We start from the raw sequence: 12736 nt of genomic DNA, 5'->3' as shown, positions 1-12736 counted from the left end.
CAGCCTGTGAACAGAAAAAGCCCCAGAAGGAAACACACCCACGAGTGAACGATGTGCTCTCTGCGGAGTGGGGGCGAGGAAGAGTGGGAGGTGGCAGGGGACCGAGGGGGGACTCTTACCAGCACTATATACTTTTGTAAGTTCAGAACGAGAAAAACTTTAAGGGTGAAATCGACCTAACTTCCAGGGATGGGCTGGCAGGTCCACAAGAAGAAACCCCTGGTTCCTCACCTCACCATCAGGTCCGATCGCAGGCGTCTGTCCTTCAGCGTTTTCTGCCTTCTGGAAGGGAAGAGAGCCACAGTCAGCCCCTGATGGAGAAGGCTAAGGCACATGCCCACACAGAGCCACTCCACCCTCACCAAGAGGCGCACCTTCTTCTTCTTCTTCTTCTTCTTCTCCTTGGCGACCTGGGCGGCCTTGTGCTGCCGCACCAGCTCCGTGAGGTTAGCTACGTATTCATCTGTCTGCTGCAGGAGGTAGGCCAGGCGTTTGTCCTTCTTCTGGTCAATGAGTTTTCGGTAACCCTCCTCGTCCTCGGCCTGCGGAAGCCGGCGGTTATGGTGGAAGCTCATGACTCGCCCATCCACCAGCACCCAGGGCGGCCAACAGACTCAGAAGCCTGTGGGGTGTTGTTAACCAGTGGCTGGACCCACATTTAGGAAGTGCTGAGCTCATGGCCTACACTGTGCTCTATTCATCCCGTTCACATCACTATGGACTCCCCTTCAGAACGTCCTTAATTCCCATCCCCGCCAGGCCCCACACGGTCCTGCTGGACAGACACGGTCCTGCAGGAGCCATTTAAAAGGCCCATCTTGGGACTTCACTGGCGGTCCAGCGGTTAAGACTCTGCTCTTCCACTGCAGGGAGTGTGAGTTCGATCCTTGGTTGGGGAACTATGATCCCACATGCCATTAAGTGTGGCCAAACTAAGATTGGGGGGGGGGGGGGGGGGAGCGCCATCCCCTCTGTTCACAAAGACACCCAAATTCCAACCATTCTCTCCACCTTTTCCAAACCACTACTCTCCCACCTGGCTTTCTGAGAAGACATCGGACCACACTGTCCTCCTCTAGCTCACAGCCTCCCTTTCAGGGTCTGAATTAAATCCGAAGCCCTCCATGGCCTGCCAGGCCCGTGACTGCCGCTGGGAGTCCAACCTCACTGCCCTGAAGCACGCTGTTCCAAGGGGTACTGACTGAGCCCCACACATGGCTTCCTCCTGCCTCGAGTCTATGCTCTTGGCTCCCCTCTGTGCTGGGAGGCACCCCCCCTCCCCAGATCTCTGCAGTCGTGGGTCAGGCCCACCCTGCCTGGAACACCCAGTTAATCCCCACTCCCTGGTTCTGCTTCGTTCTCCGCTGTGCACTTCTCACCCCCAAAACCATCCAGTCTGTCTCTGTGGGCACCTGTCTCTCTAGGGCCAGCATGACCCCACCAGGGAAGGGACCATGTCCTCCTCACCACTGTGGTCCCTGTCCGGGCACCAGGGCTGCCAATATTGGCCCAATCAGAGAACCCTCCGTGAATAATAGGTGGTTACGTGCTGGGCACACACTAGGTGGCTGTCTCACTAGGGGGCAGCGCCACCTCCAGTTTTCAGAGACCACAAAGCAATAAGAGGTCACTGACAGCGTGACCAGGCAAAGAGCTGAAGCCAGGTCTTTCAGATTCCCAAATCCTTTTCCCCTCTGTGCCGCCTCTAACACTGAGCGGCTCCCGACCCCAGCGCCCCCCGGAAGGGACCGGGCGGCCACAGCCGACGGTACCATGAGCCTCCGCATCCTCTCCTTCTCGATTCGCTCGTTCTCCTTCTTCTGCTCCCGCTCCGTGTTGGCGTGGTACGTGGCCACCGCCTTGGTGAGCTTCTGGATCTTGCCCGTGACCGACCTGTGATATTCCTTGAAATCCTTGGCATGCTGAAGAATGCTGTTGAGGTATTCCTGCAGCGCAGAGAGAAGAGCCGACTGACTACGGGACCTTGCCCCAAGGGAGACGAAACTCCAAAGTGGGCTTGGTGAAAACCAAGGGGATGCGATCAAAGTGATCCTGCGACACTGCCTGCCGACAAGGTCTACCATTCTCTGTGGGGACCGTGTGGTGAGAAGGGCCCCCCCTCCAACCCCGCCTCAGCAGACCGGGCAATCGCCCTGGCTGGGACAACATGGCGGGGCCCACCGACCACTGCACAATGTGCCCCCGTCCCCTCCCCATCCACACCATCGCTGCGAGGCATGTTAAGGAACATGGCAGAGACGGGCACCAAAATTCAAGTCCAAGAATGCCTAGCTCAGCGTCACTTTTAACAGTGGGAGGTGGAGAATATGCTATGTGTCCCAAGACAGGGAAATGACTTCATAAACCACTGAATGTTGAGCACTCGGAGACAGAAAACAATGTAGACATTAAAAATCATGCTTCAGTAATACTTTCAACAGGTCAACATGTCTATATATTTTTTAAAGACAACTATTTAACCTTTGACTACTGTGTATATATAGTGGGAAAAAAAGACTGCAATGACATATACCAAGAAGTTAACAGTGGTTAAACGCTGAATGTTGACTTTTTGTTATTTTAAACTATGCCAATAACAGACACTGTTTGGAGAAAAACTTTAGAAAATACAAATATTTTTATATTAAGTAAAACTAAAAACATAAATATAAATGTAAACAGACAGAATCATCCCAAACCCTGCTTGAATGGAGAGTCTGGTCTCCCTGACAGAACCTGTAACAACCTCAGTCAGACGCTCCCTCTGCTCAGGCCCCTCCGTGGCTGCCACCTCACTCCGAGCACAAGCCCAAGTGGTCCCCCCGCCACAAGGCCCCACACGCCCGTCCCATCACCCCCCTTTCCTCACCTCCTCCCTCCTTCACCCACGCTCCCCCCACTCTGACTACACAGAACACTGGGGTGCCTTCCAACCCCAGGGCCTTTGCATCTTCCCCTGTCATCCACACATACGTGTGGCTCCTCCCTCGGGTCTCTGCTCAAACCTCTCCTCCTCGCGGAGGCCCTCTCTGAACGACCATCCTGTGTGAACGGCTCCTCCATCTCTGTCTATCCCCACGTCCTGTCTCCTGACACCCTATTAACTCCCCAAACGTCACATGTGCATTTGATTACAGCCCATCTCCCCGACTGTCTTTACTGGTTTTGTTCACTGAAGTACTCTCAGCGCTGAGAATACTGTTATGATGAACAGAGACACACGCAGACAGCGTGTGGAGAGAAAAACGGGGACCCCCCAGCGCGGGGCCGACGACTGCACCCCAGGGACGCACCTGGTGCTTCTGCCGGCGCTTGCGCTCCTGCTCGATCTTCTGCTGCTTCTCCAGCTTCTCGGTGATGCGGGCCTCGCGCAGGGACTGCCGCTTGCTGCGCTTGTAGGCCTTGGCGTTGAGGGCCGTCTCCAGGGCTGTGTCCCTCCTCATGCACACCACCACCTCCTGCCGCAGCTTCAGGAAGGAAGGGGAGAAATTGGCGACAGGTATAACTCGGTGATGCCCACGTGCCTCCACAATGCAAACCGGGCAGCGGGCTGCCACACCCAGGAGGACCCGAGCACAAACACATGCGTGGAGAGGACCTGAGGGGCGGGGGAGGGCGCTAGCAAGCACCCACAGTGCAGGGGACGGCTGCCCCTGGACACCCAGAGAGCCTCTCACGTCCTCAGGTCTCCAGCTTTGCCCTCCCTCAACTACACACAAAAGTTCTTACTGGTCATTCAAAAGCAAAGGACTCTCAGAAATAGACCCCCCCAAGCCCCCTGCTGCAAGCTGGCCACAGCCACCTTAAGGAAGGCCCACACTTGCTCATTCCAACGGCAGGACGTGGAGAGGAAGGGGGGACAGTGGGTGAGTGAGTGTGAGGGGGAGCACTGTGCTTAAGGGTCAGGGTACACTTCATAACTGTCCCAGGGACTTCCCTGATGGTCTGCTGGCTGGGTATCTGCCTTGCAATGCAAGATACACAAGCTTGATCCCTGGTCAGGGAACTAAGATTCTACGTGCCTTGCAACAACTAAGCCTGCAACCACAGCTATCAAGCTCTCGAACCACACTTAGAGACCTCACAAGCCACAACTACTGAGTCGGCACACTCTGGAGCCCATATGCCACAACTACTGAGCTTGTGCGTAACAACGAAGATCCCAAGTGATGCAACGATGATCCTGCGTGCCACACTAAGACCCAACGCAGAGAGAGACAGAGAAAGAAAGATTTAAAAAAAAAAAAAAAAAAAAAACTGCCCAGTAAGCATCTCTCTGAATCTGAGCATCAGTATTGGCAGGAAGGGTCTCTTCCTAACCCCAGAGCCCACGCCTGCGCCCACCTGCCTCTGGAAGTTCAGCAGTCTGAGGGCCTTGAGCTCGATGGTAGCTTTGGTTCGCAAATCCCCGGCCAGGGACCCGGGAAGGTTTTCAAGTTCCTGAATTCGGTGTGCGATGCGAGCCTGCAGCCTAGGGTGTGAAGATGGAAAAAAATGACCCATGATGTGAGGTCTCACCGGTTTACAGGGAACCCCCCTGGTTCCCTTTCTTTAAAGCCAGAGCCTCAAAAGAATCCTCCTCAGCGGAGTCCAACACTAGTTCTGAGACAGGAGAGGGCAGAGAAAAGGACGCACACAACACAGACTGCATAGCGGAGGGCAGCCAGAGGTCCCAGGAGCCGCAGCAAACAGGAAACCTGAGAGGGCAGAGCCAGCTTCTGGCATTTCAGCAGTGGGAGCGAGTCTCTGGGGTCAGGCGGGCCGGGGCCTCCATCCCCGCCCTAGAAACCTACTCAGCTATGAAGTGGGGAGACCCCTCAGAGCAACCCTACAGGCTTGGTCTCAGGTTCAAACAGGGGACTTCCCTGGAGGTGCAGTTGTTAAGACTCTGTGCTTCCACTGCAGGAGGCACAGGTTCGATTCCTGGTTGGGGAACTAAGATCTCACATGCTGCGTGGTACAGCCGAAAAAAAGAAAAAAGCACGGGTAGAGCATAAAGTTCCAATGGAATAACACCCATATTTTCACACACTTACTTATTGAGCATCTACTGTATGCCAGGGACCACTCGAGGTGTGGGGCTTCAGCACTAAACAAGACTAACAAGGGCGCTTGGCTGCTCTCACCGAGTTCGTAAGTTTATCAGGAAGAAAAGCCATAAAGAAATTAAAAAATTAAGTATCTACGGCTATTCCAGAGAAGTACTTTGAAGAAGGGGCTGGAAATGAGGGGTGTGGGAGACAAGAGTCTCTACCACATGGAGGCCTTGGCAATAAAGTTTAAATAACCGCAAGCAGTCATGCACAGGATGTGCAAAGGCCCCGGGGCAGGAACGAGTCTAACCTGTTAAACAGAAAGAGGAACCAGGCGAGTCAAGGAGGTGAGGACAGAGCACTGGGCAGGGGCTAAAGAGAAAAGGATTGCAAAATTGATAATGGGAAGCCAGTTTTAACCGAAGAAACAGATGTAATGTATGTCAACTGGGAAAACAGACTGCACAGGCAAGGCCGAGAGCAAGGAGGCTAGGGAGGAGGTGCAGACCAGTTGGCAGGGTGAACAGTGCTGGGGGAAAAGAAGCTGAGAGAGTTCACCAAGGGGACACGGCAAGCAAGGATCAAGGTCCCACGGTCCATTTGGTGCTGGATGGGAGGCACACGGGAACAGAGACCGAAGGGAGACAGGGGCCATCTGGACAGGCCATCTTTAAGCCATTCAGGCGGAGCAGGAGGGCAGGCACCCGGGCCCAGGGGCTGGAGCTCCAGGGCTCATCACAGCTGGAGATGCTCTCCAAAGACGGTCATTAAGCTGAGTCACTGATGTATCTGGGGATTTGCGGTGAATGAGGCAAGGCCCCCTCCCCGGACAGAGCTGCCATTACCCAGGGAGGCCAGCCCTGAAGAGGTTACAAACACAATGGAGAAATGGTGGGAATGTGAGGTGTTCAGGGAGTGAATTTCAGGCACCCTCAGCACTGTCGGACAGGGTGATACAAATCTACTGTGTGCCAGGCCCCTCACATAGTGCCCAGTGCCCAGGAGGCCAGGGCAAGGCAGACGACAGTGAGTGACATCCAGAAATGTCCACCGCAAAGCTCTCCAGGAGACTTTTTGAATGCAGATGAGCCAAAAGTTAGGATAGGAGGGGAGAACCAGGCATGTTCATTCCAACATGTATCTATCTGTACAACGTCCAAGGAGGACGGTACTGCAGAATCTATGAAATTTCCGCGTGCGCATAAATCCCCTGTACCCAAACCGAGCCGTGTGCACACATTTATTCTGACACACATGGGGTTTCTCTGCAAGGATGCACACACATCTGGGAGCCAGAAGGCTGGAGACCAAGGCAGGAGGGGGACCTCTGGCTGCATAACCCACTGGCCTTTACAGCTGAACACCACCATCAATGCGTGTCAGAGCTGACAGGGTTGGGGGGGGCACCCCTGGCTGGTGGCAGAACCTCACCTGTATTCCCGCTCTTGCAGGATCTCCACAGGGTCCAGGCCCCGCGGCTTCTGGATCGGGGTGATGCGGCTCTGCTTCTGGTGGAGCGGCACCATGGGGGCAGGCTGGGCTGGCTGCCCCGGTGACTGCGTCTGGGGCGGCATCACAGGGGAGGCAGCGGGTGGGACAGCAGGGGGTGCCGGTGACGGGCGCCCTGTTGGCTGTGGGGGTATCAGCTTCTGAGGTGTGCTCGTGGGGGCAGCAGCATTCGCCATGGGTCCTGGAGGGAGACAGGAAACGGGCCACCACGTTGAGTCCCAGGTCAGCCTCGGGAGGAGATGAAGAGCCTGTGGGGCACTGACTGCCCTGGGGACAAGCTCGTCCTGAGGCTGACATGGGCTGGGCAGCTTCCCAGCCCCCCAGCCCTCACTGCCCCACGACTCCTCACTCAAGGTCTGGCTCCCTCTTCCTCCTCGAGGTCTCAGCCTGCACATCCCTTCCCCAAAGCCCTTACTGGTCCAGGGGCCAACCTGGGGTGGTTATGGGGTGAGCCTGCCTTTCACCCACCCCAGCTGCAGCAGAATCCAATTTACGGGACTGGCTCTTCAAGGCCCATCACTGATCCTCAGGCCCGAAGAGGACAGGAATGAGTCTGTTTTATCCACAGCTTTGACCTCACAGACGTGACCCTCAAATAAGTACTAACTATATCTTACACCGAACACCGGGGTGACAAAACCCTGAGTTGCCCTGCCCTCCGGCCTGCCTCCCACAGCACTGGGGGCATTTTCGGGAGGGAAGGGGACTGGTCGTGACCTCTAGGCTCAGGGCACAACATCCTGAAGGACGGTGTCTGCTCTGCAGCCTCTCACTTGAGTCGCACAGTGTACTCATTCCTTACTCTCCCTCTCTTCCTGCTACTGGCTCAGAGACCCCAGGATCATTGTGACCCAAAAGACAAGGGTGGGTAGGTAGAGAGGAATGGGACCAAACCCAATGCTCTGGGAGCCAAGCAAGGCCAAGTAAGACTCAAAGACAGCAGAAGCAGAAGACGTGCCCCCAGCCTACCTTCTGTGACCAGGCTTATCTCAGGGTCTGCACGGTATGAACTCAACGTGGGAGTCAGGGCACAGACGTGTCAGCAGGACAGAGGGAACTCACCTTCAGGCCAGGGCTTGGGAGGCCCTCCGGGGGGCTGGCCGGGCATCCCAGGAGGCACGCCTGAGGGTCCTGGAGGGGGCATGTTGGGCCCTCCCATACCTACACGCAGGGAGAAACAGAACAGAGAATAGATCATGTCCTGTGTTTATACCTGCACCCGGCCCTGCACCCTGCCCCGACCACGGGCAGACCTGGCTCCAGGGGACACATCCCACAAGGAGCCCTTTGGTGTGGGCACCAGAGTAGACAAGGGAGCTAGAGAAACACCATTTGTCACAACAGCAGCCCCGGTGCCAGGGAAGCCAATGGATGGCAGAGCCCAGACCTGCCAACACACATGTCCACATTCCTGTCTGTTGGCTCTGAGACCCCTCCCCATCCCAAGTGCCAGGGGCGGTGGGCCCTACCATGAGGCCTGCTGTAATTTGGAGGTGCTGGTCCAGGGCTGGGCCCGGGTCCTGTTGCAGACACGGAGGGTGGAGGTAGAGCTGGCATCTGTGGCTGCATCCCAGGCATCGGCCGCTTGCCCTGCACGGCCATCTGCAGGTGGTCGGGCAGGGGCTGCCCCCGGGCCAGCATCTTGTAGGCCATGATCTGCGCTCGGAGCTGGTGCAGCTGGTTCTGGTTGAAGGGTGTTGGGCCCCGGTTCTGCTGCCCCAAAGCCTGCGGGTCGGCACCATCCAGCGGGGCCCCTCCGGGCCCAGACGACATCTGTGGGCCCGAGGACGGGCCGCTAGCTGGAACCGGGCTGGAGGCATGCTCGGAGCCTCCCAGGGGTGAGGGGTAACCTGCGGGGAGACATGGGTCTGGGAGGTCACTTGGCAACACATACCCAGTGATTTTTAAGGAAAAGATGGGGCCCAGCTTACACTGGCCCCTACCCTGAGACAAGGACGCCCAAATGACTTTGTACTCATGATTCAAACAAGAGACGCCCAGAGGGCACATGCTTGCAGCCTGGTTGGCAGCCTGTACAGAGCTTGGTTAGGCCCACTTAGTAACTTGCCAACGATTAAAGCAGAGGTGACACAAATATCCAGGCTTTCTCTGGGCCCACCCCTCTGCCCCTCGCCTTGGGCAGGTCCACTCCCCTCACTTCCCTTACCTGCAGAGCCCCTGAGCTTCCCGCCCCATTGACAGGAAGCCACCCCCATTCAGCAAAGAAATAGCCCAGCCCCGCCCTCTCCTGAGGTTCTGACTCAGCAGGTCTGAAGCAGGGACCAGGCGTCTGCTTTCTCTTTCCTTTTTTTTCCAGCTGCGTCATAAAACTTGAGGGATCTCAGTTCTCCAGATCAAGAACCAAGGATCGAACCCAGAGCCCCAGCAGTGGAAGTCCTAACCACAGGACCGCCAGGGAATTCCCAGAGTCTACACTCCTAATACGCTCCTGGGTGACACCAGAGCCACTGTCCTGAGGACCCTGTCCGGCCCAGCCCTTGTCTAACACCTGGCATGGAACACGGTTTCATCCCACCAGTATCCACTCTCTTGGGGCTGCTCTGGGACAAGACGGCCTGAACAGGGCACCAGCTAAGCCCAAGCTCAACAGCCCTCCATGGCAGGGTGTACCACAAGGCTCAACTATCCTGGGTCCTCGGAATCCATCTATGGGTGACTCCTTTAGGAAGTGACCTCGGGACTTCCAGAGGGCGACAAACATGAGGAAAGAGGTGAAGGGAAACCATACCTTGGGAATGCTGGTCCATGGGGCTTGGCGGGGGCCCCATGCCTGCATGGCCCCCTGACCGCATCCCCATCCCCTTCATCTGGGTATAGCGGGGGTCATCCGACATGCCCTTCTCATGCATGGACTCCATTGGCTGCAAGAGTGGACAACAAGGCAGGGTCAGCAAGGGGGCATGGGAAGAGACAGCACAGAAACGCACTGCACGAGAGAAGTTCAAGGTCACTGAAAACGTGCATCCAAAGTCACTGGGCACTTACTGAGCCGCCATGGTCAAGACATGGTCCTGATGCCTACTTAGGTGTCAAAGCACGTGCGTGAAATAACACCAGTAAGGGGACCTGCAGACTGGTGATCTAGAGGCAAGGGCACGGCTGGATGAGGACACCAGGGGGCGGTGGGAGACAGTTTCTGATGGCCCAAATCTCACAAGGGAAGCACACGCAGAGCTCCCGGTCAGAAGCATTTCTAGCCGTCACAAGACCTTGTGACCACAGGGACCCTCTAGCCCGGGAGACTGTAAATCAGAGACAGGCAGTAACTCCTGCCCACGAGATACGGCAGCAATAGTCAAAAGTCCTCACTAATCCCAGATCGGCCTCCTGCCTGCTAGCTGGGAGGGGGCCCTTTGTAACATCATTCTGCCCCTCCTAGGAGACATGATCTCCTAGACATGATCACCAAGATCAGATCTTGGTGGGACAGAATCATACAGCCTCCCTCCTGATGCTCAGCACCAAGCACTCCCCCCAAGGAATGGCTGGCAAAGTGGGTGTCTTCTGAGACCCTCCCAGGCTCGGATGCCAATGTCCAGCTCTCTGGTCTAAGAGGTGGCCCGGCAAAGTCAGCCACAGCTCAACGTGTACCGTGAAAGGAGGAGGAGGAAAAGACACAGGCCAAGAGCAGAGGGCCAGCTTCCCAACCAGAAGCAGCGTGGGGCCCTTGGGATGATGAGCAGACCCCTGGGTGGGGCCTGCCCTCTGCCCCTTCTCCCCTGGGCTGGGGGAGCTGAGAGACAGGCTCGCCTCCCCCAGGGCAGGCGCTCTCTGCAGGCAGGGGAAGGGGCGGGGACCACCAAACCTCAGCTCTTGGGCCAGCCAGACACATGGCAGACATCTGAGAGACGTGTCAGGTATCCAGGGAGAAACAAAATACAGAAGGGAAACGGAGGGGAAACGGGCCTAAGTCAGCACTGGGGCAGAGGTCAGAGAAGCATCAACAGCTTTCTAAGAAATGACCAGACAGATACTGTACCCAAGTTAACAGAAATAGATGAGTGATGGGGAGGGTGGAGGGGGATCACCTCACTGCGCCACAGGTCAGGGGGGTGGCACCTGCCTGAGGTCAGGGAGAGCCAAAGGGATGAGATGGCTCTGCCACCAACTCAGCGACCGTCCCTCTGAGACCCTACTTCCTCATCTGCAAAACGGGCACGATACATACCTGCACCTGATGGGCTGGCAGGAGGGGACTAAGTGAATGGGGTACAAACACATGCACAGCCTGGCAGGGAAGCCGGAGGGGTAGGCAGAGACCCCTCGTCCCCAGGCCTCGTATCTTCTACTGTGACGGCCACCTGTGACCCCAGATGCTTGAAAAAGGCACCTTTTCCTTTAGATGCTTTTTATTCATAAGAGAGTATTTCCTCATTTCCTCCAACCACCTCCCAGGAATACAAAGGAAGAGGAAAATTACATGTGTGAAAAGAGGTTTTCCTCATCTCACTGGCTAAAGCATCCTTGATGCTCTCAGGTGAGTGGTCAGGACAATGACACCCAAGTACAGGATCAAGTGGGGACAGAGGGCACTGGCTGTGGTGCTCCGTGAGTCACTCAGGCAAGCCAAGCAGTCCGAGTGCAGGTAACCACGGGCCGTAGGCCATCTTTCAGGATTTGGACACTTTTATTCATTAATAAGGCTTCCCTTGCAGCTCAGATGGTAGAGACCGGGGTTCGATCCCTGGGTCGGGAAGATCCTCTGGAGAAGGAAATGGCAACCCACTCCAGTACACTTGCCTGGAAAATCCCATGGACAGAGGAGCCTGGCAGGCTACAGTTCATGGGGTCGCAATGAGTCAGACACGACTGAGCGACTTCACTATTCATTAATAAAACAACAGGCGAGCGAGACCTAGGGTTAGGACAGCTGCCAGCCCGCAGTTGGGCTCAGGACATACTGCGCACCGTCCCGCCCCTGCGCGTGTGGACCCAGCTGGTGGGGCCGAGGGCCCGGAGCTCCCTACCTTGTGCATCTGGTGCATGTTGTCCTGAGGGTACCCTCCAGGGCCCTGGGTCGGGATGGGGTGTCCTGCCGAGGGAGGCCCTGGGCTGGGTCCCATGATGCTGTGGGCGGAGCCAGGGGAGGGGCCTGGGCTGGGGCCCAGCATGGCTCCCGGGGAGGGGCCTGGGCCGGGAGAAGGGCCTGGCCGAGGAGTTCCGCCCAGGGCTGGGTCCGGTGTGGACATCTTCACAGGAGCTGCGGACAGTGGTCTCCTGCTGGGAAAAAAGCCCTGGTCAGTGTGGGGGTCACAGCAGGTCCAGGACGATCACACACGGCCAGGTCAGAGCCTCTGACAGGCACCACCCAACCACCCAGTCCTCTCTCCTCCATCCCTCTCCGGGCAGGTGACAGTCAGACACCCAAAGAACCCAAGTGCCCTGAGGGAGGGGTGGGACCCAGGAGGTGGGGGCAGCAGGTGACAGACACTGCCTGGCGCCCCGGGTAGCTTTCTAGTTATAAGCGAGGAAGTGCTGACACACCCTTCACGCCCTCGGAACGCTTGCTCATCTTTCCATTTAAGAAAAAAGAGGTGCGTGACTGAGGCTCAAAGCCTTTGCCGGCAACATCATCTGACTGGACCTTCATCAATTCAACTAAAACAAATATTCATGGCAAGGAATGCTGGTTTCAACTTAATTCAGTGAGACCAAGTTTCCTTTAAAATAAATGAATTTAAGTTTTAAAAGTAGGCTCCTTTAAAGAGCCTACATAACTAATGGCATAATTACATAACTAACTACATTAACTAGTGGCAAATTACATAACTAATGGCACTCTGGTATCTCAAATACCTCAAAAGTGATATTCAGGACTTCCCTGGTAGTCCAGTGGCTAAGACTCCACACTTCCAGTGCACAGGGCCTGAGTTCAATCCCTGGTGGGGGAACTAGATCCCACATGCAGCAACTAAAATCCAGTGCAGTCAAATAAAAAAAAATTTTTTTTAATTTAAAGTGATACTCGAGGGCTGCAAACTAAAACCTGATACCCAGAAGTATGACCAGGAGCCTCCACAAGATCCAAAAATAGGCCCCAAAATTCCTAATGTGAGCTAAGTCATGATTCCTTTGACTGGTCTGTGAGCTGATCAATTTTATAAGGGCTTTCTATAGTAAGGGTTCAATTTTCAATCTGTTGTGCAGTTATATGACCTTAAGTAAGATTCTCT

At 55.8% G+C, this 12736-nt stretch overlaps 1 protein-coding gene across 9 annotated transcripts in view; it reads right to left on the bottom strand.

Annotated features, from left to right (window-relative positions):
* The window catches only part of SMARCA4 (SWI/SNF related, matrix associated, actin dependent regulator of chromatin, subfamily a, member 4), a 91115-nt gene that overhangs the window by 62174 nt on the left and 16205 nt on the right, over positions 1-12736 (bottom strand). For 7 of the 9 annotated variants that reach the window (XM_061150339.1, XM_061150338.1, XM_061150336.1 and 4 more), the window contains 10 exons: positions 11531-11780; positions 9292-9424; positions 8012-8392; positions 7605-7703; positions 6465-6723; positions 4345-4471; positions 3294-3467; positions 1773-1946; positions 375-542; positions 232-282 (listed from right to left, as the gene is read on the bottom strand). In XM_061150339.1, the coding sequence (XP_061006322.1) occupies positions 232-282; positions 375-542; positions 1773-1946; positions 3294-3467; positions 4345-4471; positions 6465-6723; positions 7605-7703; positions 8012-8392; positions 9292-9424; positions 11531-11752 (1788 nt within the window). In that variant the 5' untranslated portion in view covers positions 11753-11780. Of the gene's footprint in view, positions 1-231; positions 283-374; positions 543-1772; positions 1947-3293; positions 3468-4344; positions 4472-6464; positions 6724-7604; positions 7704-8011; positions 8393-9291; positions 9425-11530; positions 11784-12736 lie in introns of those variants that run through there. The other 2 variants (XM_061150340.1, XM_061150337.1) reach the window with 2 other exon arrangements.

The sequence above is a fragment of the Dama dama genome, chromosome 9, assembly GCF_033118175.1.
Source record: "Dama dama isolate Ldn47 chromosome 9, ASM3311817v1, whole genome shotgun sequence".
NCBI classification, from domain to species: domain Eukaryota; kingdom Metazoa; phylum Chordata; class Mammalia; order Artiodactyla; family Cervidae; genus Dama; species Dama dama.
Note: the sequence above shows the minus strand (reverse complement) of the source record. Positions and strands in the feature narration are given on the sequence as shown.